The sequence below is a fragment of the Microdochium trichocladiopsis genome, assembly GCF_020744255.1.
Source record: "Microdochium trichocladiopsis strain MPI-CAGE-CH-0230 chromosome Unknown B0I36scaffold_10, whole genome shotgun sequence".
Lineage (NCBI taxonomy): Eukaryota > Fungi > Ascomycota > Sordariomycetes > Xylariales > Microdochiaceae > Microdochium > Microdochium trichocladiopsis.
Window position 1 is genome coordinate 5833 of NW_025763553.1, and position 23865 is coordinate 29697.

Genomic DNA, 23865 nt, shown 5'->3' on the forward strand with positions numbered 1-23865 from the left:
ACCTCGTCGGCCTGCCTCTGAGCACTGGGCCGAGTTCATGCCTGAACAGAGCATTCCTGACCTGGATTATGACCTGTTCGGCCAGGAGTTCCCTCCGCTGTCAGATATGCTTGGGATAACACCGAGCGAGAGTCATCAGCAATGGATGGACGTCCCCTCAGCAAGTCAAACGACGTCGGCCGGTGCCACACAAACATCACCCTCGAAAGAGATGTGCCACGAAAATACAAGCACAGAGTTCGTGGAGACAATGGCGCAACGACAAAAGAAGACGTCACATAGCATCGATACAAGGGAGGGCTTCCATGGAACCTACTTTGGCTTGTCTGGCGAAGTAGACCCATATCTACTGCGTCACTACTTGTACGATGATGCAGATGAGTTCACCTTCTTGCGCCTCATATACCGCCAGCTGCATAACGATCTACACGACCCCACCGCACCGCCGTCGCCACAGCGTCGCCCTCTTGGCAAGCACCAGGGGCAACGCGAGCCTGTGCAATTCTACTTGATGTCATCAGAGCTGGCAGATGAGCACAAACAAGCTGGTCCGAAACAAAATCCGAGATGTGAGGGGTCTACAGCGGGGGAGTTAGATGCTCTCGTTGACCATGACCAAGCGCTCAGGCTATTGCAACTGTGAGTGGCCGTGCAGAGCCCTCCACCCGATTCCGGAATCGCGTCGGCTAATGCGCTATATAGATTCATCACATACGTCTTCCCGGCCATGCCGGTGATTTCTCGCTCCCAGCTGCTCAGTAGCATGGCGAGTTGCAATGGGGCTACCACGATCACACCGAGCAGAACCATGCCTATCCATTTGCTAGCGGCTATCTATGCATCAGCCTTGCCGTTCTGGTCATACGACGACGTGCTCTGTGTCTCAAGCGTGTACAAGAAACCATCATCAGAGACGTTGTGGCAGATTGCTTATGATGGCTTCCAAGCTGAAATTTTGACGCCGCACCTGGCGACGGTGGCTACGGGATTGCTGTACCTCAATAAGGCGCGCCAGGGCGTCCAGCATGTCTCTGCAGACATTACGCTTACCTGGACTCTGCTGTCTTCCATTGTGGGCATCGCTACCAGTCTTGCTCTTCATATTGACTGCAGCCACTGGGCCATTCCGGGTTGGGAGAAGAGGTTGAGGCGTCGGCTATGGTGGATGACTTTCTCTGAAGAGGAGTGGCGCAGCCTGCTATTGGGGAGGCCATCTATCATCAATGAGGATCAGTGGGACGTGGAAGAGCTGTCGGTCGAGGACTTTGCCCTTGATAGCGAGGGTGTCGATGCCGTCACTGCGACGGCCACGGGCAACCTCGCAGACGCGCGATTTTGCTTGACAGCTGATTCGGAAGCGCCGCACTGCATTCTCTCGCAGATGGCCAAACTCGCGTGCATCGCTGGGAACATACACCGCTCACTGTAGTAGGTCTAACATAGTCTTGTCTGGTGCAGGGCGTTGTGCTTGAAAGCAGCATCACGCTATGGGCGCTTGCATCAGGACAACAAGTTGCAGCACTGCTAACGACATTGGCTGTGCGTAGTACGATACGGGCAACAAGGCGGGTAGCACACGATATCGAGGCCTCAATGGCCACGGTACGACCTCTCAGAGCAGAGCTGGTGTGCTGGTATTCACAGTTGCCGTCGCAGCTACGATTGCAGTCACGATCTTGCGGTGATGGCGACAGGTCAACACCCGCATCTCCCAACTCGGCGGCCTGTTTCAGGTTTGCGTACCTCACACTCGAGGTGCTTCTTTATCGAGCATTACTGCGCCCACTTGGCAGTCTAGACCTAGAACATGACGGCGACGAAGACATGAACGACGTGGATACTTCCTCGGGGCTTCAGGATGACCATGTCGGAGTCATGCCTTTACCGCAAATGTCGAGAAGCAAAGTTGCTCTAGAGGCTGCCGAGGCCATCATCAGCGCTGCAGAGAAGTGCGCCGGGTTGGTCATCGACTTCGCCGCAATGCTCATGTCGTGGGACTTTGCCGGATTCTCCTATTCTTGTAAGTGGGGATGAGGCCTATATCTCTCCCTGTCTCATAACTGCATGTTGCTTCCAGGCTCACACAAACGTTCGACAAAGCAGGGTTGCGCATTGGCTGGGCCACGTCTTCTAGCTTCTTTGCGCTGCTCTTGGTGCAGTCACCTAGCCTGTCCCATGCGCAGACGTGCAAAGGTATGATGGACCGTTGGCGGCAAGTCCTGCGCCATCAGTCTAAGAGCTTCGAGGACATGCGGCTAGGCATCTTGCGGCTGGACGCCATGTATTGGTCGGACATGCGCAAGATCTTCCGGGTCAACAGGCACGCTGCACGAGTGTTGGGCGGTACCGATAGCGTACAGCGAGGTAGCGGCTCGCATCGCACTTTACCATGATGATCGAGCGTCATTATTTGCACTGAAATATCTAGCTAGGAGCTACGCCTTGCGCGCCGCGTCGAAACGCAATACGGCATTGAGAAGCACCTGCGCGCCGTTGCCACAGTCCTCGGGCGCTGTGTACTCAGTGGGGTTATGGGTGACGCCGTCGCGGCAGGGCACAAAGATCATGGCCGTCGGCACGCGCGTCGAGGTATGGACACTGTCGTGGCCAGCGCCGCTGTACATGCGCCGTGTCAGGGCAGCAGCTTGGGCAGCGCCAAAGAGGTCCTCGGCGCCCTCCTCGATGCACCGCAGACAGTCGTCGTCGAACCGGGCCACGGGCGCCCTGGCAGTGGTCTGCCACGAGACAGCACACCCACGGCCGCACGTGCACGAGTCGGTAAAGGTCTCGGTCCCAGCCGCGATGGCGGCAAAGTCGGCCCGCAGGGCAGCCTCCATAGCGTCCATCTTGGGGTCGGCGTCGGCGCGCAGGTCGAGTGAGAAAGTGACGACGCCGGGGACCGTGTTGGTGCTCCCTGGATGCACCGTCAGCAGTCCCGTCGATGCCAGGCCTTGGAACTGCGTGGCCACCTGGTGGGAGCGCACAATCATCTTGGCGGCAGCCAGCATGGCGTCGGCACGGTTCTCGAAGTTGGTGGCCCCTGTGTGGCTGTCGCGGCCTGTGACGGTGATGGTGAACCAGCGCATGGCCTGCACGCCTTGCACTGCTCCAATGCGCTGGCCAGCGGCCTCGAGGATGGGACCTTGCTCAATGTGCAGCTCAAAGTGCGCGGCCAACGGCGTGGCAGTGTGGTGGGCGGCCGTGTCGCCTCGATAGCCTATGCGTGCCAGCTCCGAGCCGACCGTCACCTCGCCATCGTCGACAGACGCTACAGCATGGGCCGTGTCGATGGACGTCACGCCTGCCCATACGGCGGATGCCATCATACACTGCGGAAATCGTGCGCCTTCCTCGTTGGTCCAGTCGACCACGCAGAGGGGATATTCCGTCTCGAGACCAGCCTCGTGTACTGCTCTCAGAACTGCCACGCCCGCCAGCACGCCGAGAATGCCGTCGTAGCGCCCGCCCGCTGGCTGTGTGTCGAGGTGGGAGCCCATCGCAGTTGGCGGGCCTTCTCGCTTGCCCGGTCGGATCGCAAAGATATTGCCCATGGCGTCGAAGTGCACACGGCAGCCCAAGGCCTCTGTCGTTTCGATAAACCAATCCCGCACAAGTTTGTCCGCGTCACTGAGCGCAAGCCGCGCCATGCCAACCTCTGTGGGGTTTCTGAAAAGGCGCAACAAGAGTTAGTCAAGCCAAGATTCTGCGCGGGCTCTTGTCGATGCAGGGGAATAAGGGCATGCAGCATGGTGCCGACTCACTGTCCCCAGCGCTCGCCCTCACCCCATTGCGCCGTGTGATGAATATCCTGCATCAACCGGTGGCGGTCAATCGTAAGGCGAGACATGTCTGGTTTCTTCGGTTGTGCCGTCGCAGCAGCTGAGGCAATAACGCTGGAGTCAGTTATGGACCCCATCTTCGTAGCTGTTTGACCTGGATGAGCCGAATAGAAACTTAAAGGGCACACAACGATGGACTATCAAGATGGACCTGCGTTCTTCGACTTTCAACCTGGACCTGCATGCAACGCGCGATGTGCAACCTGCCTCGTCCATCGGTGCATCGCGGTTAGCGTGTTGAGCCGTCGTACATATATGGCAATCCATTGGGGCAGTTGCAACCAAATTCGGAAAACCTCAGTCCGAATTCGCCGCCGCCAAGGCAGATTCGCCGAATTCGTACGTCGCCCTCCATTAAGGATGTGGGGACGCTATTCGGCGAATGTGCAACTGATTCATGCCATCCACGCCAGCTCGTCTTATCTCTCGCCAGTGTTATCGATTTATCGTGGGAAGGGCCCCACAACGTGCACCCATGTCCGATCATGACAACGGCCAATGCTTCACTATCTACAACGTGACATGATACCGAAAGGCGTCTCGATATATAGCGGCGCACTGCATCCCCATCGAGACCTCCCCGGGTCATCATGTCCGCATCGCCTGTCACGAGTGTATAGTCTATTCGTTCTACAATGACAATCGCCGAGAAGATGGCAGCTGCCCAAGACCTCCCCCAGGGCACTGACGCCCACGCGCAGTCAGGTGGAGAGAAAGGCGTACACGACTCTGAACAAGGCATCGCCGAAGTCTTCATCGACCCAAAGCTGGAGGCGCGCGTCATGAGCAAGTTTGACATGTTCTTGATGCCTCAAATGGCTTTACTGGTCATTATTGCTTATCTTGACAGATCCAACATTGGTAACGTGCTTTCAACATGTCGTCGGGTCGTTCCCCCAAAGCCAGCTAACCATCTTGTCCGTTCTCTTGACAGGCAATGCCAAGACATTCGGGTTCGAAGCAGGCCTAGGGCTTTCGGGTAATCAATTTGGAAACCTTTCGACCCTTTTCTATCCGACGTATGTCGCCTTCGAGATCCCTTGGGTCATGGCCGTTAAGCGATGGGGCGCCAATGCCGTTTTGGCCATCATCACCGTCGGCTGGAGCATTATTACGTTGGGCTCAGGCTTCATACACACTTATGAGCAGGGCATTGCCGTGCGCCTACTACTGGGTGCTTTCGAGTCAGGCCTATTCCCTTGTCTGACCTTCGTCATCTCGACCGTCTACTCGCGCGAGCAGCAAGCCAAGCGCGTCGCCGTGCTTTACGGCGCTATCGCTCTGTCCGGGGCCTTTGGCGGACTCATTGCCTATGGCATCCAGCTCATGGGCGAGCGCGCCGGGCTGGCGGCCTGGCGGTGGCTTTTCATCATTGAAGGGGCTGTTTCCCTGGTCCTCGGCATAGCCCTCTGGGCGACGCTACCGCGCGACTCAACGCGCGCCTGGTTCCTCAATCCCGACGAGAAGGAGCTCATGCTGCGACGCAGCCAACGAGACGCAGCCTACAAGGGCGACGACAAGTTTTCGTACAAATACATCATCCAGGCCTTTCGCGAACCCATCATCTATATCGCCGCCGTTGGCATGTTTTGCTCATCCTTTCCTCTATTCGGCTTCGGCACTTTCCTGCCAACAATCATCATGGGGCTTGGGTACAACTCCTTGCAAGCCAACTACCTATCGACCCCGGTATACATATTCGCCTGCATTGTTCTCATCTTTGTAGCCTGGCTGTCCGATAGGCTCAAGAGACGCGGCATTGTCGCCATGCTGGTGCCCATCTCCGTGCTGTCAGGTTATGCCATCGCCATTGGCACAGCTAACAGTGGTGCTGGCCTGTTCGCCATGTTCCTCATTGCCGCTGGTTAGTATTACGCTTTGCATCGTGCGATTTGAATTCTGAACATGGCTGACCATACTTTCCAATCAGGTGTCTATCCATTCAACACGATTGTCCTGACATGGGTCACGAACAACTTGCCCAATGAGCACGTACGCTCCGTCGGCATCCCATTGCTTATCTCAATTGCCAACATGTCCGGCATCGCATCCTCGCAGATCTACCCCTCCAAAGATGCGCCACGGTATATCATGGGTAACTCGGTGTCGTTAGGTACGGAGGCAGTAGCCCTCCTTGCCGTGTGTGTGCTGTATGTCTTGTTGCGACGGAAGAATGCTCAAGCCTCCCGCAAGTCTGATGGCACGCCGGAATTCACATACTTTTTGTGAACTCCTGGACTAGCAGACGCGAGTACTAGTGCCAGTGTCAATTGATGCGCTAAAAGAGCCAAGGCCACCGTGACCGAAGCAATGCAAGGTCACAGCGTCGCACTTTGAAGATCTGGAAAGAACGTCCATAAGGCAATTATACTCTGACATTCCCACAAGCTCAATATGACAATTTAACAACCCTGTGTATCCATGCAAATGCTATGTACTGACAGCATGGAGCGGGTTCGGCCACACAAGGGAGAGGAGCCGACACCTCCAGGCGCGTATATGTGGAATGTGTTGCCCATGATTCATTGATTATACTGTTTGCAGCCTCTGACATACGAAACCTTATACATAGATCTTGTTTTGCCGTCTCTCGCAGTCGGTAAGCTCAACGCCAAATGGCTGATTAATTACGAGAGAGATAGCCTCTGAGCGAACCATTGACTAAGCCGGGCTACCGGACTCAAACAATTAATGGAGCTGGTTGTCCCCGTAGCCTGTAGACAAGCCCAGTTGCAACATGACTAGGGTCAGGCTTAGGGGGAGACCCTTCCGGACCCTTCCAAGTGCGCGAAGCAAGAGATCCTGCCGCTCCGACTGGTGCTTTCAAGATAAGCTCATGAGAGGGCAAGCTCAGCTCTCGCAGGTCGTCAGCATGAATGGAAAGTTTTGAAACATTCTGTGATACGACATACCAGTCCTTTCCATTGTTGGGATCGAGATAGAAGTTGAAGCGGTTGTTGAGCACCTGGTCGCTGCCATGGTCGCAGCCGTGCATCTCGATCTGCACAAAGCTGACGCAGGTGTCAAAGTCGATCGTGGCATCGCGGTAGTCCTGCGACTCGGTCGCGTAGTAGTTAACGTGGAACTTGCTCGAGCCCGAGAGGCAGCCGGATCTCTGCTGGTGCGGGATGTAGGACGACTGTGTGAGGTCCCGGCAGATAATCTTGGCAATCTCGGTCAGGGAAGGGCTGCCGACGTCGCTGTTGAAGTCGGACCAGGTCGGTCAGAGCGGTCGGCGCGGTGACGGCGGCGAGGAGAGAGAGGAAGAGAAGCTGCATTGTGCGTTGTCGGAGGTCTCGGTGCTATTGGAGAGACTTGTATACTTTTGTGAGTACCATATTCTTTGTGAGCGAACGACTTCAGAAATCTAAAAGTAGCAACCTTTAACAGTCTTTTACAACAAGCACGCGATGACGTCGTTGTGTTCTCAGCCTTAGCAAGACTGCGCGTTGCTTTGCGGAGCACACCTTGTCACGATGTTTCGATTCGCGGTGTCTACAAGGCTGTACCAGCCGTTCTCGAAGGTCTAATAGCCGTTTACGTCAATCACCGCGGCTGCGCCGAGGGTTTCTGCACCTCGAAATAGGGCTATGGGTGGGTCTGGCTGGGGCATGCTGACAGAAATTTGGGTCTTTGCAGCTTTTATTGGCAACGTTCGGGGGCTCTTCCAACTGAGTCACACACGCTGGAGCCATCTTAATCGAAACATCACACTGAACAGTGACGAAGACTATGATGACGATCAACGCCCCGCGACAACGACAAGTTACGCGACAGGAGCCATGCCTGATCGTAGCTTGTAGCGATGTGAAGAAATAGTGTAAATGATGGCTAGCAAGCAGTCCAAAGGTTTCCGTCTTTCACAACCACAACAACCCCCAAGCGCACAAATAACTCTAGACTTTACTTACCTTTCGCCTTGCATCCCCAAGTCTTACCTTCTGAGTCAAGATCGAACCTTCAACCCCAACACCTTTCAACATGCCATCCTCCTCTACTTCGACCAGAACTATGATTACCAGTCTCCTCGCCTTGGCCGCAGCACTTACCACCACGTCTGCCCTAGGATGCTACTCCTCAGACGAGGGTCCGTCCTGGGACAATATCAATTGGGATCTTGGTTATCCTCAATTCCCGGCCATCGCTAACAAGATCTGCAGCGGGCCTAGCGTAGACTACTACACCGGCGAGAAACGGGACGGCTGCTTCAACTCAAATAACGGTCACTATTGTCCTGGGGCAAGTGAGGATTCTCCTAATCGGGGACAAAACAACCACCACGACCGAAGGGAGTTCACCGCTTGCCAGTCTCGGCGGTGTTTCCGGCGAGGTTCACTCTGGCCCTTGGCCAGAGTGAGGGCATTCCCAGATAGGGGCCAGACCAGAATTTCGAGGGGGAGCCAGTCGCATCAACAGCACCCTGTTAATGCGACACTTGTGAGGGAATCTCTAATTATGGCATTGTCGGTCGGATGCGAACAAGAACGGGTGCAGAAGCGCAAGAATTCAATGAGGTAGAAAATCAAGTCGAATTAGTGAAGTTGGGTGGTAATGTCTGTTGACGATGCTATGAAAAATGTCGCGATGGCCTTAAGCCTTAAGTAGTACAGTACAAATATGCCCCTGATCAGACTATCCCGCACTGCCCTGGCACAATAATCCGCCCTTATCCTTAGCCTGATCCTGTGGCCTAGTTATTTATGCTCCCTTCCGTGCTAAGCAAACGTCCCCTGTTAGTTGGCCGTTACAGCTACTCCGTCGGCGGTCGAGGGGAAACAAACCCCTTAGTTTTCACTGCGTTTACACACGGGGCATAAATCCATAGCGCCCGGTTATACGGTTAACCCCGGAGACCGGATCGTAACATAATAGCAGAGTGGTCAAATACGCAGGTTTCATATCCGGATCATGAGTTATGAATACGCACAAATATATGGCAACATTATGTGTGTGGCTTCGTATCGCACGCGAAGACCCTTACCGGGTCCTCCATTAGTCCGAACCCGACGCCCGTTCCTGCGCGAGCTCGCGGCGGTGTGAGCTAAAGCGCTCTGCGCCGCTGGCCGTTCTAATCAGTCTATACAGTTCGCCGTCAAGGCATAACGCCAGCCCCCATCACGCAGAGTTGCACCGCAGACAGATGCGCACATCAGTCAGTTAATGGCTCGAGTCTAGCGCAGGGTTACGTCATACCGCCCGTCGTGCCGCCACGTCATGCCGCATCGTCGTAGCGCACCGTTATAGCGCACCCATCATTCCAAGCCCGTTCTGGCTGCCCCGAGCAGGCTATTAAGTCCGCGCACAGTGTGCACTGTGTCCTACACCTCTAAGACTTCGGAGGCGGTCATCCTTGCAGGGCGGACATTGCTATCACATCTGATCCGATTCCTCGTACTTAGCGTCGTATCCACAAGCCGGATCAGCAGGAAAGACACGGACCTCGCAGCCGCGACCTTGCATGATTGTTATTCCGTGAGTTCCGGTATTAGGATTGATCGAGCCAATAGTCTAGAGCGTTGACGTGGGAGACTTGCACACAGGTTCTCCAGTTTTGCGTGCGAGCTTCTGGGCACCTCGGCCATGACGACTGACCATGAGCCACAAGCTTATCCCGCAACTGTACTATGACGCGGATCCGACAACAGTGGTCACCACTCCCAAAAGCACCTGCACGCGGCGCATCCAGTGTGGCCTTGTGACTGGCTGCTTGTGCCTGCCGGGCATTCCCACAAGTTAAATGGGCGAGCCGGGGTTGCATATGAGGGAGTAGCGGCGGGAGTGGCGGCGGGAGTGGCGCCTGCCAAGCCTGCAGGCCCACATACGGACGGAGCATAACACGGTAGTAGTTGGCAGACATGAGATAGCGTGCTTCGCATTCGTATCTCAAATACGACATGGCCCGACGAATGTCAAACGCATCCTCCAAGCTAGGACAGGGGCTTTTTCTTCAAGAGCGGGCCCAGACATTGATAGCAACCACTAACAAGGGTCCATTGACAAGGGATCAGCTGCGTCGCCGCCCGCAAGTGTCGTCCTCGCTTGTACAGATTTACATACCTATCGTTGGAGATCTGCTTACAGGGTTACGTCCGCATAAACCTTAGTTGTGCCATCTCCGACGAGAGGAATGTTTGTTGCCGCCGATTTGATATAAGAAGACCGCCTCGGTCGACGATGTCCATCTGCTTAACCCTGGCAGTTACACATTTCAGCATTCTCACAGGAACAACACAAGACACATTACGCAAATAGCACCCACAAGCCATATCCGAAGAGTTAACGAACAAAAGCTATCATGGAGCCGTCGGCCACAGCGTATGCCTCTCTTCAGAGCTCTTTGCATTCGGCACTCGAATCGCTTCCTATCGACAAAACGTCACTACTTCCCTATGGCTTGTTGTTGTTGCCCGCGTTCGCCGTGCTCTACTCGGCTTCCAAGCCAGCGTCGAAATTCCCCGAGGTCAACCCCAAGAATGCTTTTGAGCTTACCGACGGACGACGAGTCAAAGAATTCATGGCCAATAGCATGGAGCTCCTGAAGACTTGGGAAAAGCGGGTTGGGGGCAGCCCCTATAGACTGTTCTGCGAGAATGGCTTAACGACTATGCTGCCATTTAACGAAGTCGAAAACATGCGGAGTGATAAGCGCTTCGACTTCAGCCAGGTCGCTTCTGACGTACGTATTTGGTTTTGACCTTGGGCTTCTGCCATGGAATGTAGACTAATCTCTTGTCCCAGGACACTCATGGCTACCTTCCTGGTTTTGAAGCGTTTGGGAATGACCCAACCATCATTAAGGTGGTGAACAAGCATCTGACTAAAGCTCTCAGTGCGTATACCTTAATCTCGTCTGACTGCCGACGGCTAACATAACCTGTACAGCCAAGATCACAGCCCCACTATCCCACGAAGCCGAGCTCGTTATCCAACAAACTTTGGGTGATTCTACAGGTAAATATTACTTCTTTTTCCTCTCTTCTCTTTTCGTTGTCGCTGCTTATGCGACTCATGTTTATACGTGTATCGCTACTCTAGGCGTCTTCGACTTTGAATTATAACTGACTGCAAGTTTCTAGAATGGGAACTCCACAATGCTCCACTCGCTATTATGAAGATTGTTTCGCGCATGTCCGCCAGGGTGTTCATGGGCGAGGAGCTCTGTAGGGACGACAAGTGGAATGTTGCTGCTGCCGATTACACTAGGAAGCTGTTCAGCAGCACCACCCTTCTCAGCGAGAAACCCCGTTGGATGAGGCCATGGATTCACTGGTTCATGCCCGAGATCCAGGAGGTCCGGACAGCGCAGGCTGCAGCTATCGAGGCATTCCAGCCTCACCTTGATCGTCGCGAGAAAGAGAAGGCTGCCGCGCTCGCGCGGGGGGAGGATTACCGCGTCGACGATTCTATTGAATGGTTCGCGAAAGAGGGCTCAACCCATCCACCAGCCATCGACCAGACCCGGCTTACTGTAGTCGCTATTCACACTACCAGCGATTTACTAACCGAGGCTATGCTCAACATCGCCATGCACCCCGAGCTGTTCCAGCCCCTGCGAGAAGAGGTTGTTAGTGTGCTATCGACTCATGGCCTTAAAAAGACTGGGCTGTACGAGCTTCAACTTATGGATGCCGTTCTCAAGGAGTCTCAAAGACTTAAGCCGGTCCTGCTGAGTAAGAAATTCCCTCTGCAGTTTTGTTATCAGCACATTTAAGCTAACACGGTCTCTTTTCTGATAGGCTGGAAGAGGATACTTATCGAGGATGTCACGCTGCCTAGCGGCACAGCTCTCAAGAAGGGTGAGAAGGTAGCGGTCAGTCTTCTCCACATGTGGGACGATGAACAATGGAAGGATGCTGCTACCTTCGACCCTTACCGCTTTATACGTATGCGCGAATCATCGAACGAGGCGAACGCATCTCATCTAGTTAGTACCAGCCCGAGCCACATGGGCTTCGGCCATGGCGTGCACGCCTGTCCGGGGCGCTTCTTCGCCTCCAACGAGCTCAAGATTGCGTTGTGCCATCTTATTCTCAAGTACGATTGGAAGCTCCCCGGGGCTAAGCGCCCGGACCCTGTCGTGATCGGCATGCAATACATGGCCAACCCCGAGAGTAACCTACTGTTCCGCCGCCGCAAGGAGGAGTTGGATTTCTCTGCCTTGGAGCGCTGAGCGCCCCTACCGAATAGCAATGCTCAGACAGGGCGACAATGGTACACAGAACGGCTTTCTGTACTTTCAAGACCTCGATATCAAAGGATCGAGGAAGTACCGTGGTTATTACTGCGGGGACCGGCCTGCGAGGCTTTCGACGAATGAATGTGAGGAAGATGGGGAGATTTTCGAGCCGCGATATGTTTGTTAGTATTCATTGTCGGGATTGTAGGTTTAGAAATAGCATTTCTTTAGAATAGTTTATATTTGATTTACGCAATACTACTTTACATTCAGTTTCGTTCTAGTTGCATTTATAGTCCCAGAACCTGGTACCCTCCTAGAGTACCAGCTGATTTTCATAGGGTACTAAGTTTTTCTAATATACTATGGTACCCTCGATTTCTATTTTAAGACCCTATATTAAAAAGTGTAGGACGTTTAGAGTGTCAAAAACGCTACAAAATGGCCTGTTCATTTTCCTATTTGAACCGCTACCTATAGAGTCATTACTATTCTAAGGTATTAGTCATTATTTGTACCCCTTGCCCGTCATTCCGCCGCGACCTCCCCGCTATCGACCCTGCTGACACTTAGCCTACATAATCCCCTCTAACCCCAACCTTAACCCACCCAGCCCCCACTGCCCACTCACTACCCACTGCGCACTGCGCACTACCCAATCAGGCAGGGCAGGGAACAGCCGATCCCCACACCCGACGGCCGCGCCAACGTACATCCCATCTCCCATATACGTCACGGGACAGGAGCCAAAAAGAGAAGAGAAAAAGAACAAACCATGCTTCATCCGCTGCGCGAAGCAATGGCATGGTTAATGCCTGGCCGGGGAGTCGAATCCGGCTCTTCACCGTGGATAGCTTGAGCGTCCAGATCAGGCCGAGAGGCTCAGGTCCGAGGACCCTTATTCCTCCAGCCGATGGCGGGAACAGGAAGCTATATAGTAGTTGTTATGGATCTCCTCCTTGTCGTCACGACCGCCTCGACAGGCGGTACACGTGACCGCCCTGCCAAGGGCCAAGTAAATGTATATATCAAGACACGCAGGACTAGTCATAGATAACTTAGAGAAGGATAAGCTTTACTACATCTCCGACTTGGACTGCTTCGATATCATTACCGTCCGTGACGTCTGATAAGACTAAACGAAGGAGACATTGCTGGCTCATGCATCCGTGACGTCAATCATGACTGAACGAAGGGGAACCTTAACAAGATCCATCTGGGACCGTAGAAGTTCCGGTTAAGCAGCAGGACCTCACACAGCAGGTCCAAGAAGGACTTGAGACGACTGTGGGCGCCGGAGCACGCTGGAGGACGGTCGAGCAGGAGCAGGCCATGCTACACTCCAAACAGATCGTCGTACAGCCGACAGGCGGCGGGAGAGAGCCTGTTGTTTATGGTACCAGCAATACTGGAACGGACGGAGGGATTAGCGTCGTAATCGTAGCGTTCGTCGCCCTCATCGACGATCTATTAGCGCGGGCTCGCTCGTTCGGAACTAGCTGCGTCTACTGGAAGCCGTTAGACGACGGGGAACTCGGCCTCGACGTAGGGGTTCCAGTGGTCTATCTCGTCGTCGTTAGTGTAAACCAGGCAGGGCACTACGAATTCTCGAATTATGTCGAAATGCTACGAGGCGAGGATAAGCTGCGACGGATTTTTACCGACGAGTACGATACGATCATTACGGATATCGGGTATAGGAAGGCACTGGGAGGGCTCGCCGAGGTGCTCCGGTTCGGATACCCGGTACTTATGCTAACGGCGACGCTCCCTGTGATACTGCAAGGCTGGTTTCGGGAGAAGATGATGTCGAAGAGCGCTGGAATTATCCGAGGGCGTACGACGAAGAAAAACATCCGATATTCGGTTAATCGGGTCTAGGATAAGCTGCAAAGCGGGAGAGGACGACGAAAAGGAAAGAGGAATGCGGTCTAGGACGAAATAGTACGACTGGTTCTGGAAAAGAACGATTCCGGCACGGTGGAGGGCGATAAGAAGGGCGTAGTGTACTATCGGTCGAAGAAAAAACAGCGAGTAGCTAGCAGAACGGATCGGATGCTAGTATTATCATAGCGAAACGGAGACGGTAGTACGGCAGGAGGTGCTAGGTTTATAGACCAGCTGCCGTAGAGCGTCCCCGTGGATTATAGCAACGACAGGGCTTGGGACAGGCGTCGATCTCGCAGGAATCTGCGTTATTATCCACGCGGAAGAGCCGTACGGGCTCGTGGATTATATATAGTAGACGGGACGAAGAGGCCGGCGGGATGGAGAGATAGTAGAGGTGATTATCGTTATGGAAGAGGAAGAGGACAAGAGAATTAAGAAGGAGCAGCAGGCAAAACAAGGAATGGCAGAGAAGGCTAATGGACTAGGGATAGAGGAGTTTATCTAGGCTGGTGCGATATCGACGAGCGGTACTAGGGATGTTTATGGACGGGGTAGACGGGGAGAACTGTGAAATGTTCGGCGCGGTAGCGTACGATCGGCGTGAAGCCCGGGCGGAGTTGGAGGAATAGGTGTGGGAGGATGAGACGTCGTACGAGGAGGTGTCGGATGAGGAAACGACAGACGCCGAGATGTAGGTAGAAGACTCAGCAAGCTCATTTTACGAGCTTAAAAGGGAGGACAGAGACGGCAAAACGGGCTACAACGGTAGCTGGAAGAGGTAGAAGAAGGGTAATACGCCATGCGCGGAGGTAATAAATCCGTGTCCTCGGGCGTCCGGCCCGTGAGCGGCGCGTACCTCGATGGCGTTCCCTGCGAAGCCGACCCGCCCCGGGCTCTGACGGTTGAGGAAATCCACAATCTGACTGCCGAGTGGAGCGCCGCTGCGAAGCGCGCCGTCACCGAGGCTGGGTTCGATGGTATCGAGATCCACGGCGCCAATGGCTATCTGCTCGAGCAGTTTCTGCATGACAACATTAACACGCGGACCGACGAGTATGGCGGCAGCGTCGAGAACCGCTGCCGGTTCCCGCTCGAGGTGATCCGGGCCGTCACCGAAGCTATCGGCGCCGACCGCGTGGGCATCCGGCTGAGTCCCTACAACTACTTCCAGGACACTCGCGACAGCGATCCCAACACTCACTGGGCGTACTTGTGCCAGAAGATTGCAGAACTGCCGGCAAAGAGTCGGCCCGCCTATGTCCATATGTACGTACTAGCATGACAACCTGAGCGCCATGCCTTCACTGCCCATTCTGCAAAAGATCCCATCCGAAATGTCTGGTTCTAATACCAAAGCTTATGTGCAGGGTCGAGCCCCGCTTCGATGAGGTCCTGAGTGAGGAGCAGAAGCTCGCCTCACTCTCATCGACCAGGGTCGAGATCAAGAACAGCCTGACACCATTCCGCAACATCCTCAAGGCTGGCGGAGTCGCCTTCCTGGCCGCAGGCAACTTTGGGCGAGACAATGCCGTCGCCAAGCTCGAGGGGGGTCTCCCAGCCAGTTCCGGTAGTGCCAGCAGCGGCAGTGGTGACGACGAAGAGGTCCAGATTGCCGCGCCGCGGACGCTATCGTGTTTGGCCGGCATTTCATTGCCAACCCAGACTTTGTGGCGAGGCTGGAGAACGGCTGGCCGCTCAACAAGTACGACCGGTCGACTTTCTACGGCGCAAGCCCTCCCGAAAAAGGATATACTGATTATCCAACTTTTGCTAAATAGTCAACGGGATGGCGATGGCGGCATCAAATTATATATATATAAGCTTTTAGAAATGATCAAACTCTTGTCTTATTTGTGCCAAGAAAGGAGGTTCTCGGGAGGCATGCTCTGCGCATCGCTCTGTGCGTGAATATGGGATGCTCAACCAGCTGTATTCCATGTGTGACCCGCTTGTCAGACAACTGCCAGGGAATTTAGTTGTTTACAGTGTCGATCAATTGAGCCCAAATTTGCTACACAAACGAATAACCCACCCTCCTTACACTGAACTGTAGGCTTTGTTGCTGCCGGGTATATTTTATCTACCAGTACTAGAAACAGCCCAAACCCAATCATTCTGCTAGTTCCTTGGAACCAGCGCTCGCGTTCAATCATTTACAAGTTGGGCGTTCGTCAAATGATGTCTGTATTCTGCTGTGTCTATGTCTATGGACTTACCCGAACATGAAGTTAATTACATCAAATCCGGGGTGTTGGAGCCGGCGTCGCCGTGGCATGATACCGATCAAAGCCAACCTCGACATCGTCAAACATGTCATACGTCAATAGCCACCGGCCAATGCCGTGATACCTCCAAGGCAGCGGGTCCTTGCCAGTCTCTGCGGACTTTGGTAGCGTGGGCCCGTCGGTCCGAGCACTCTTGCCCTCTGCGAACCACTGTGCGTCCCAGCGCTAATACTCGGCAAAACGCGCGTCCCGCTCGACCTGCTCGGGCCCGTCATGCAGGTGAAACACGTGCTGGTTGTGCGAGCCGCGCTCCGGGACGTTCTGCGTGCGCTGGCGGCGGCGGGCCTCGTACACAGCCAGGGCAGCCCGCTTGGAAGCCCGGCTCTTGTCGCAGATGCGCGCGAGGCACAGGCCCAGTACGCCGCCGTCTTCGAGGGCCATGGCGGCGCCGCTCGCCAGGTACGGCAGCGTCGCGTGGACCGCATCACCCAACAGTGTCGCGCTGCCCGATGGGTGCGACCAGGACCGCGACGGGTTCGAGTCTGGCCGGATCGCGAGCCGCCACTTAAGGACCGAATCTGCGTCGCAGGTCGCCAGCAAGCGCGAGATGCGGGGGTCCCAGCCGTCAAAGAGAGCCCGCATCTCATCGGCTGTACCCGCGCCGGTGGCCAGGGTGTCTTCACTGCTAGTAGAGTCCTGGCCCTGGGCAGCAGGCAGTGGCATGTCATCGGGCACGAGGAGGACCATGTTGAGCTGGTGCCCGCCGCGCAGCACGTAGGTGACGGCGTGCTTGTCCGGCCCGACCCAGTATGTCACCTGTGGCTCTTCGACCATGTTGCGCAGCTCCGGGTCATCCATGATGTCCGGCTTGCGCGTGTCGAGCAGCAGCCGGTAGGCAATATCTCCCGTCAGGGTCGGGGGGTGGGTCCGGCCCACCAGCAGCTCGTCAATATTGGACTTGATGCCGTCGGCGCCTACAACGAGGTCGCCCGTGATTTGGCGACCGTCTGCAAGAGTGACGGTCGTTGTGCTCGTGCTAGCGTCCCCGTCTTCCTCGTTGACTGACAGACCAGTCGCGCGAGCCGAAGTCATCACATGCCCGCCAAGGTCAATGACTCTGTTGAGCAGGCACCGGTGCAAGTCCGCGCGATGAAGGTCCCAGAAGACCCCTCTGGCAGCCCGGCCGTATTCGTGGTAATTCATGGCCCCGAGCCTATTGCCGCGCCAGCCGACAAAGTGGCAGTATTTCGGCGTCGTCGCATAGGGCTCCAGGACGTCATGCAGGCCCCAGGAAAAAAGGACGCGTGCCGAGTTGGGAAGAACCTGGATGCCGGCGCCGATCTCACCAATCTTTGTGGCTGCCTCAAGCACCACGACCTCGTGGCCGGCGAGCAAGGCGCCAATCGCGGCCCCAAGGCCCCCCAAGCCGCCTCCCACAATGACAATCTGCAAAGCGTTAGTACTGGCAAGACGGCAGAGGCAAAGGCGTGACAGCATACCTTCAAACGGCTCGCATCATCCCTCTCGATCTTCCGCTGTAGCCTGTAGGGGCTACTACCGTTCTGTCTGTTATCTTGGTGGTGCTGAGACGACATTGTGAAAAACGATTTGGCTATACAAGGTGCAAACAGCTCGTAGAGCCCAGCAGATACCGGCAGACACCCTCGCCTATCTGTACTCCGCGTCTTTTGCGGTGTCGGCGAGCTGTCAACTCATGACTGTTTTTGTGGTCTATACAATAGCCCAGACTTAGCCATTACGTGGCGTGGCGATCATCGAAGGAGAGCAATCCCTGATTGCTTGGTCCAGCCTCGTCAAGCACACGCGGGATGCGCGACATCGGGGCTGTCATGGTGGCTTGATGGCTGGAATCTTGGCGTCCGTGGGGCATTCCTCGGTAGTCTGGACCCGGTATCAGTCTGCGTGCGTACCCTACCTCTCACCCTACCAGACTCCACCAGCCGGGCGATCCCCAATTCTTGGATATATCGGGCTGCAAAAACATCTGACATGCCACCCCACTCCTGACTATCAAGGATTAGATTCAGTTGCAGGCGTCCGGAGAGAGTGGGGATCTCTGCTGGCCTCCACACCACGCTGAGCACTTGGAGAACAGCAGCAAAGTCGGTTGGAGATAGTCGTCGGGCTGGATATGGTATCTTGCCAAGTTGAAGCAGTGGGAAGCCTCTGGTGCTTAGCATCCATCAAGCCCAGTGACGTAAAGGATTGTCTCTGTTACTGTTTGATCACCCAGACGAGGCTTCACCCAAGAGAGTGTTTTGGCGTACCACGAACCAAGTTACTAGCGCTTCCAAGCACCAGGAAAGACACAAAGACGAGGCAAAATGAGCAAAGTAAGGCAGCAAAAGCTCTTCTCAATTGCCATCGGTGCTGATAAACCACGAATATGCTAACAGTCTTCTTGCTCAGTTTTCTCTTACTGGCAAAGTAGTCGTCATCACTGGCGGGGCCCGGGGCTGCGGCATGGCCTTTGCCGAGGGCCTCGCTGAGGCTGGTGCCGACGTCGCCATCTTTGACGCGCTGATTGCCAGCGACTCTCCCTCATCCTGGGACCAGCAAAGCTCGCCGTTCTCACCTGGCGCCATCGCTGCACGATTCGACAAGGACTATGGCGTGCGCGCGCGGGCATACAACGTCGACGTGACGAGCCGCGCGTCACTCGAGGCTGGCTTCGCCGCTGTCGACGGAGACTTTGGCGGCAAGCTGGATGTCATGGTTGCGTGCGCGGGCGTCAACCGGAACGTCGAGTTCCTGGACACCACGGAGGACGAGTACGATCGGCTATTCAACGTCAACTGCAGAGGCGTCTACTTTGCAAGCCAGATAGCGGCCAAGGCCATGATCAAGGCCAAGTCTGCCGCGACGTTGACGACGACCACAGCGACAACAAATGACGGTGTCTCGGGCGGTAGCAGCGGCAGCATTATACTCGTGGCCAGCATCGCCTCGTACATTGCGATCCGTTCCCAGCGGTCCAGCGCATACTGCGGGACAAAGGGCGCCGTGCGGGCCATGGTTGCGCCCATGGCGGCCGAGCTCAACAAGCATGGCATCCGCGTCAACTCCATCAACCCAGGATACGTACGGACCGAGATGACAGCGCCATTCCCGGACCTCATTGACGGGTGGAAGGATAAAATCATGTCGAACAGGGTGGCGGACCCGGATGACATCAAGGGAGCGTGCGTCTTCTTGGCTAGCGATGCCAGCCGGTACGTTTATCTTATTGACTTTTGACCTAGTCGCCATCGTTTACTGGGCACAGCTAACCCTATCTCGGCATAGGTACTGCCAAGGCTCAGATATACTCGTCGACGGAGGAGTCACAAAGTGGTAAAGGCATATTAAGCAGCAACATGACGCGTATAGACTGGTGGCAGAAAGGACCGGAAGTCGTCTTAGATCTAGCCCATTGAAGATCTGAACAATTTTACGCTACTGTGTACACTTCCATTTGGTGTTTGACCCCTCCGCTCCGACTAATTGTCAGCAGTTCTATTGATGCCCGTACGACTAGCAGCGGTTTGAAAGCAAATGCATTGCGATATATGGCTCGACGAGATCAGACAGAAGACATGTAGCCTGCCTACTCCACTCTGACTCCATTCTCTTCCTTAACATCAACCATCATTCAGCAGGACCGCGAATACTAGAGGAACCACCGCCAACTCGGATCGTTGGCGCCGTCGGCCAGGTGCTGGGTGTTGACTTGCTCGGCCTTGAGCACGACGCCCTGCTCCTTGTCTCTGCGACGATTGTCGCGCCTCGGCCACAGCCCCATCCACAAAGTGAAGAAGATGCACACGACATTGCACCCGGCCGTGGCTGCCAGGGTAGGGATGTATCGCGGTGCGTAGGCAGTGCGGAAGGTCGTGGCTGAGAGGACGCCACCGAGATTGCCCAGGCCGACGAGCAGGCCTGTGGTTGCGGCGCGCGAGTTCTCGCTCAGGTTGTTGTTGTTGTGCCAGCTGTGCACGAGGCAGCTTGGGATGTATGCACCGCTGGTCAGGAGGAAGCATGCAAAGTAGCCCACGGCCACACGATGCGGGGCTTGGTCTGAGAGGCAGGCCAGGATGATGAAGCCCGTGAGACTCAGGGCGAGGCTGCCGACAATGTGGAACGTACGCTCGCGCTGGCGGTCCGAGCTGTACGTCACCGCCAGCAGCACGAGGAAGCCGCAGACGTTAGGCGGGAGCGTGAGCAGGTTGGTGATGACGGTGGAGTAGCCGAAGCGCTGAAGGATCAGGGGCAGGACGTTGGCTGTCGTGGCAAAGGCCACCGGATAGGTGAAGCTGATGATGCACCACAGGGTGAACTTCCAGTCTTTCCAGCTGCGGAAGGATTCTTTGAAATTGAATTCCTCGCCAACGGCGTTGGAGCCGTCACGTAGTGACCGAAGCCGTGCGACCTCACGCTCTTCTGGCTTGAGGAACCACGTCGTCTGCGGTGAGGCGGGCAGCCACCAGAACGCAACGACACCAAAGATGACGGTCAGTGCACCTTCGATGATAAACAGCCACCGCCATCCCTGCACATATGGGTGGGAGATCTGGAACACGCCGAAGGACAAGAGCCCAGAGAAGGCGCCAGCCAGCAGGGCACTGCCGAAAAAAGGCGATGCGGAAACCAAGCTCGCCCCGCGTGTAAAAGAGGGTCAGGTAGAAAATGGCGCCTGCAAAGAAGCCAGCCTCAAATGTGCTATTCCTGGTCAGTGTAATTTACGTCCCTACGCCTTGAAAGGGGCATTTGACCTACGCAAGGATCAGTCTGACAACTAGCAGTGGCGCGAAGCTCTTGCAGCCAGCTTGGATCAGCGACATTGCACCCCAGCCAGTCATCAAGGTTGGCAGCATAACCCGAGCCAAGAATCGCTTGGTGAGCAGGTTCAGAGGCAAGTCGAACAGACCGTTGGGGATATAGAAGAACAAGATGAGTATCGAGTATTGTTCACCCATAAATCCGAGGGCCGTGCCCATTCTGTCAGTCTGCGCATTACCAAGGTTTGTCTGGCAGTAGGCCGTGTGTGAGTGCAAGTCAATGTGTCGACAACGTGTCTAGTGCTGATCTTGGAGACGTACCCGGTCGATCGCGTTGAAAAAGTACATGATGGTCAGAAAAGGCAAAAGCCAGAGATCCATCTTCCGGACTGAAACAACACCCGTATATGTCAGCCCGGATTCGCTTTCCAGGACATGCAGAGATGCCTGTTTGCTTACCGTAGGATCTCTTGATCTCGGGAGAGAGGACATCGTAGCTTCTTTCGCCATAGTCGCCGTTATTGCTGGAATGCTGTGGTCGAGCATCGCCTACAGGGTTGACTGATTTACCCTCACACATCATGCTTCGTTTGTTTGCTTCAAGTTATATTGTGTGAGATTCTTCAAATCCAGCTTACTCGGAGACGTATATGATGCAAAGTCTTATTGCACTTCACAAAATTCATCTCTATATAATACCCGGTTTGTTTCGATAAGTACTCACCTATCACTAACACCTCCATGAGCCTGGTAAAATATTGCGAACACGATTGGCTGTGCTCCATGCACGGGTCTACCATACTTCCCGACAGACTGCTAGGCTATCATGATAGTCCTAGGTATGACTGCTGAATCGCGCGGAACAGCAGTCGGGGGTATGCTTCCGCTGTGCCGCGCAGCTGGTCGCAACCCTGATGCAGCCTCCCCTACGAGGTAGGCACTGCCCTTCTTCCCCACTCTGGACAGTGGGGGAATCCCATCGCGGAAGAAGTCTTGGTCAGCACCGGGAACGTGGTGACAAATTGCCCCCGGTTGTTGTGACGAACTGACTCTGGGCGTTGTGGCGGTTTTGAATGGTTAGGAAGCAAACTGTTCAGGTGCAGATCCAGAGCTGAGCCAGCAGCCGGCTGTGGTTGACTGATCTAAACCCCAGACATACAAACTTTGGCACAGAGGGAACGGGAATTTGATTTAATTCTTTTGCAACCAAGGAGCTAAGCTGTCCATTTCACGCCGAGGATGTCACCACGGGCACGGATTTGGCTGAAAGGGCTTCCTGCCCTGCCTCTGCCAGCCCCTGCTTGTACATTTGTGCGCGACCGTATGACTCGGCATATCCTGCCATGACGGCGCGCTCGACAGTGATTGGCGGGAACTTGGTCTCCTCTTCTGCAGCCTTGCACGTGAGAATGCAGTCCACAACGTAGTCAGGGTTGCCAGACACGAAGAACGGGATGGAGTAACGTTCGCGTCCAGACTTGTTGATCACGCGGTGGATATTGCTCTTGTACTTCTCGTTCGTCCAGCGCTGCATCAGATTCCCCAGAGTCACGACAAAGGCACCTCTGTTGGAACGACCTGTCGCAGAAGATCAGGTCAATCGATAAAACGCGTAGAGAGGGTAAATACATCCAGCACGTACATCGATCCACCCGCCTGAATTTGCGTCCCAGACCTGAAGTCCATCCACCTCATCCTGCAGCAGGATAGTGATGGCTCCGAAGTCTGTGTGCGCACCGATGCCTCTCGTGAGCTTGTCGTCGGCGTCCTTTGGCTGCGTGGGGTAGTGCAACAAGCGCATGGTAGCCACGGCACCGTCCATGAATTGCACAAAGTAGTCCTCGTCGAGGTCTAGAGACAGTGCGAGGACCTTCAGCAGGTCGGACGCCAGCTTGAGAACGGCGTGGTAGTACTCCATGGCCGTCTGGCTGAACTCCTGCGGTGACATGTCCTGCATATCCTGCGGCCACTGGTTCGGCCCGCTGTTGAGCTTTTTGTGGACGAAGTAAGGGTGGCTCTCTGGAATCTCGTCTCCAATGTAGAAGCCCTCCTTGAGCTCTGGGTTTGTGCCGGCCTCCAGAATCTGCGACCGCATCATCTCGTAGCCCCTGTTCCACGTGTTGTTCTCCTTGCGGACCTTGTCCTTGCTCTCCTGGGGCAGGTCAAAGAACTTCTTGGCCAGGTTCATCGCGGTCCGGGATTGATCTGCCGTCACGCCATGGTTGATGACCTGGAAGAAGCCGTTGTAACTGCAGCTCTGCCGTACTTGGTCGACAATTTTCTGCTTTGCCGCCGGGTCTTGCGAGTAGAAGCCTGGACATGGGTGTTAGTTCTGTGTCTTAACGCTATCAAAAGAAAGGAAGAGGGCATGCCAGAAAAGTCGATGAGACTGATTTGCGGTGCCATTTTGTTGATCCCCCAGTGAACTATTCTCAAAAATGTAATGATTTTGTTCGTAAATGACTTGCGACTCTGGCAGCAGTGATGATGTTGCATCTCAAGATGGCACGTTCGCACGCGATTCTGACTGACAACTCTGATTTAAGCTCGGACTTCCCTGGGGACTCGGCACCCGAGCTGGTCCTCCCACGATAACCTTGGCGACGCGGGGTGCCGTGCCTAGTTCCACATCCCTGGTGTACCGAAGGCAAGAGAGTTCGGGGTGGCGCAATTGCGCTTCTCCAAAACCCTGATCATTGGGTATGGGGCCCCCATTGGCCTGTTCAAGAGTGGGAGACCACCATCTCAAGAGTGGGGGACTGGGCCGACTTTGAATCCCGCTTCGTCCCCTTACGCTTTAGCCTCTCCACAGAGGATTCGTCAGGGCTACATCGCGATAAGCCTCCCCAACGACATCGGGAGGGGTCAAGACAGCAAATCGGCCGCCGGCCATCGGGTCAATAGAGTATTGTGCTGCTGACAATCATGAAGTGGATGGATCCAAGTCAAGCACACTC

At 55.0% G+C, this 23865-nt stretch overlaps 10 protein-coding genes across 10 annotated transcripts; 5 read left to right on the top strand and 5 right to left on the bottom strand.

The window, feature by feature from the left end:
- Positions 1-250: 250 nt before the first annotated feature.
- Positions 251-2393, top strand: B0I36DRAFT_252323 (fungal-specific transcription factor domain-containing protein; the record flags this gene model as incomplete). Its single annotated transcript, XM_046150677.1, has 4 exons — positions 251-639; positions 703-1428; positions 1548-2020; positions 2104-2393. 4 exons carry the CDS (start codon positions 251-253, stop codon positions 2391-2393), a joined length of 1878 nt encoding a protein of 625 aa, XP_046006891.1.
- A 42-nt stretch (positions 2394-2435) lies between these two features.
- Positions 2436-3847, bottom strand: B0I36DRAFT_251662 (uncharacterized protein; the record flags this gene model as incomplete). Its single annotated transcript, XM_046150631.1, has 2 exons — positions 2436-3666; positions 3762-3847. 2 exons carry the CDS (start codon positions 3845-3847, stop codon positions 2436-2438), a joined length of 1317 nt encoding a protein of 438 aa, XP_046006892.1.
- Positions 3848-4492: 645 nt separating this feature from the next.
- B0I36DRAFT_251766 (major facilitator superfamily domain-containing protein) lies at positions 4493-6068 on the top strand (the record flags this gene model as incomplete). The annotated part of the gene is made up of 3 exons (XM_046150638.1): positions 4493-4700; positions 4774-5703; positions 5770-6068. The coding sequence occupies 3 exons, from the start codon at positions 4493-4495 to the stop codon at positions 6066-6068; spliced, it is 1437 nt and encodes a 478-aa protein (XP_046006893.1).
- Positions 6069-6519: 451 nt separating this feature from the next.
- Positions 6520-7117, bottom strand: B0I36DRAFT_353446 (uncharacterized protein; the record flags this gene model as incomplete). Its single annotated transcript, XM_046157213.1, has 2 exons — positions 6520-6891; positions 6926-7117. 2 exons carry the CDS (start codon positions 7115-7117, stop codon positions 6520-6522), a joined length of 564 nt encoding a protein of 187 aa, XP_046006894.1.
- A 703-nt stretch (positions 7118-7820) lies between these two features.
- Positions 7821-8196, top strand: B0I36DRAFT_353447 (uncharacterized protein; the record flags this gene model as incomplete). Its single annotated transcript, XM_046157214.1, has 2 exons — positions 7821-8082; positions 8129-8196. The coding sequence occupies 2 exons, from the start codon at positions 7821-7823 to the stop codon at positions 8194-8196; spliced, it is 330 nt and encodes a 109-aa protein (XP_046006895.1).
- Positions 8197-10134: 1938 nt separating this feature from the next.
- On the top strand, positions 10135-12009 carry B0I36DRAFT_252646 (cytochrome P450; the record flags this gene model as incomplete). Its single annotated transcript, XM_046150699.1, has 5 exons — positions 10135-10515; positions 10578-10668; positions 10722-10790; positions 10916-11509; positions 11576-12009. The coding sequence occupies 5 exons, from the start codon at positions 10135-10137 to the stop codon at positions 12007-12009; spliced, it is 1569 nt and encodes a 522-aa protein (XP_046006896.1).
- Positions 12010-14704: 2695 nt separating this feature from the next.
- On the top strand, positions 14705-15683 carry B0I36DRAFT_252219 (uncharacterized protein; the record flags this gene model as incomplete). The annotated part of the gene is made up of 3 exons (XM_046150668.1): positions 14705-15171; positions 15273-15454; positions 15514-15683. The coding sequence occupies 3 exons, from the start codon at positions 14705-14707 to the stop codon at positions 15681-15683; spliced, it is 819 nt and encodes a 272-aa protein (XP_046006897.1).
- Positions 15684-16142: 459 nt separating this feature from the next.
- B0I36DRAFT_376899 (FAD-binding domain-containing protein) lies at positions 16143-18736 on the bottom strand (the record flags this gene model as incomplete). The annotated part of the gene is made up of 3 exons (XM_046160508.1): positions 16143-16355; positions 16389-17592; positions 18687-18736. The coding sequence occupies 3 exons, from the start codon at positions 18734-18736 to the stop codon at positions 16143-16145; spliced, it is 1467 nt and encodes a 488-aa protein (XP_046006898.1).
- Positions 18737-19800: 1064 nt separating this feature from the next.
- On the bottom strand, positions 19801-21488 carry B0I36DRAFT_353452 (major facilitator superfamily domain-containing protein; the record flags this gene model as incomplete). Its single annotated transcript, XM_046157215.1, has 4 exons — positions 19801-20752; positions 20907-21157; positions 21230-21297; positions 21368-21488. 4 exons carry the CDS (start codon positions 21486-21488, stop codon positions 19801-19803), a joined length of 1392 nt encoding a protein of 463 aa, XP_046006899.1.
- Positions 21489-22136: 648 nt separating this feature from the next.
- Positions 22137-23314, bottom strand: B0I36DRAFT_376902 (2OG-Fe(II) oxygenase superfamily protein; the record flags this gene model as incomplete). Its single annotated transcript, XM_046160509.1, has 3 exons — positions 22137-22486; positions 22538-23221; positions 23281-23314. 3 exons carry the CDS (start codon positions 23312-23314, stop codon positions 22137-22139), a joined length of 1068 nt encoding a protein of 355 aa, XP_046006900.1.
- Positions 23315-23865: the final 551 nt, after the last annotated feature.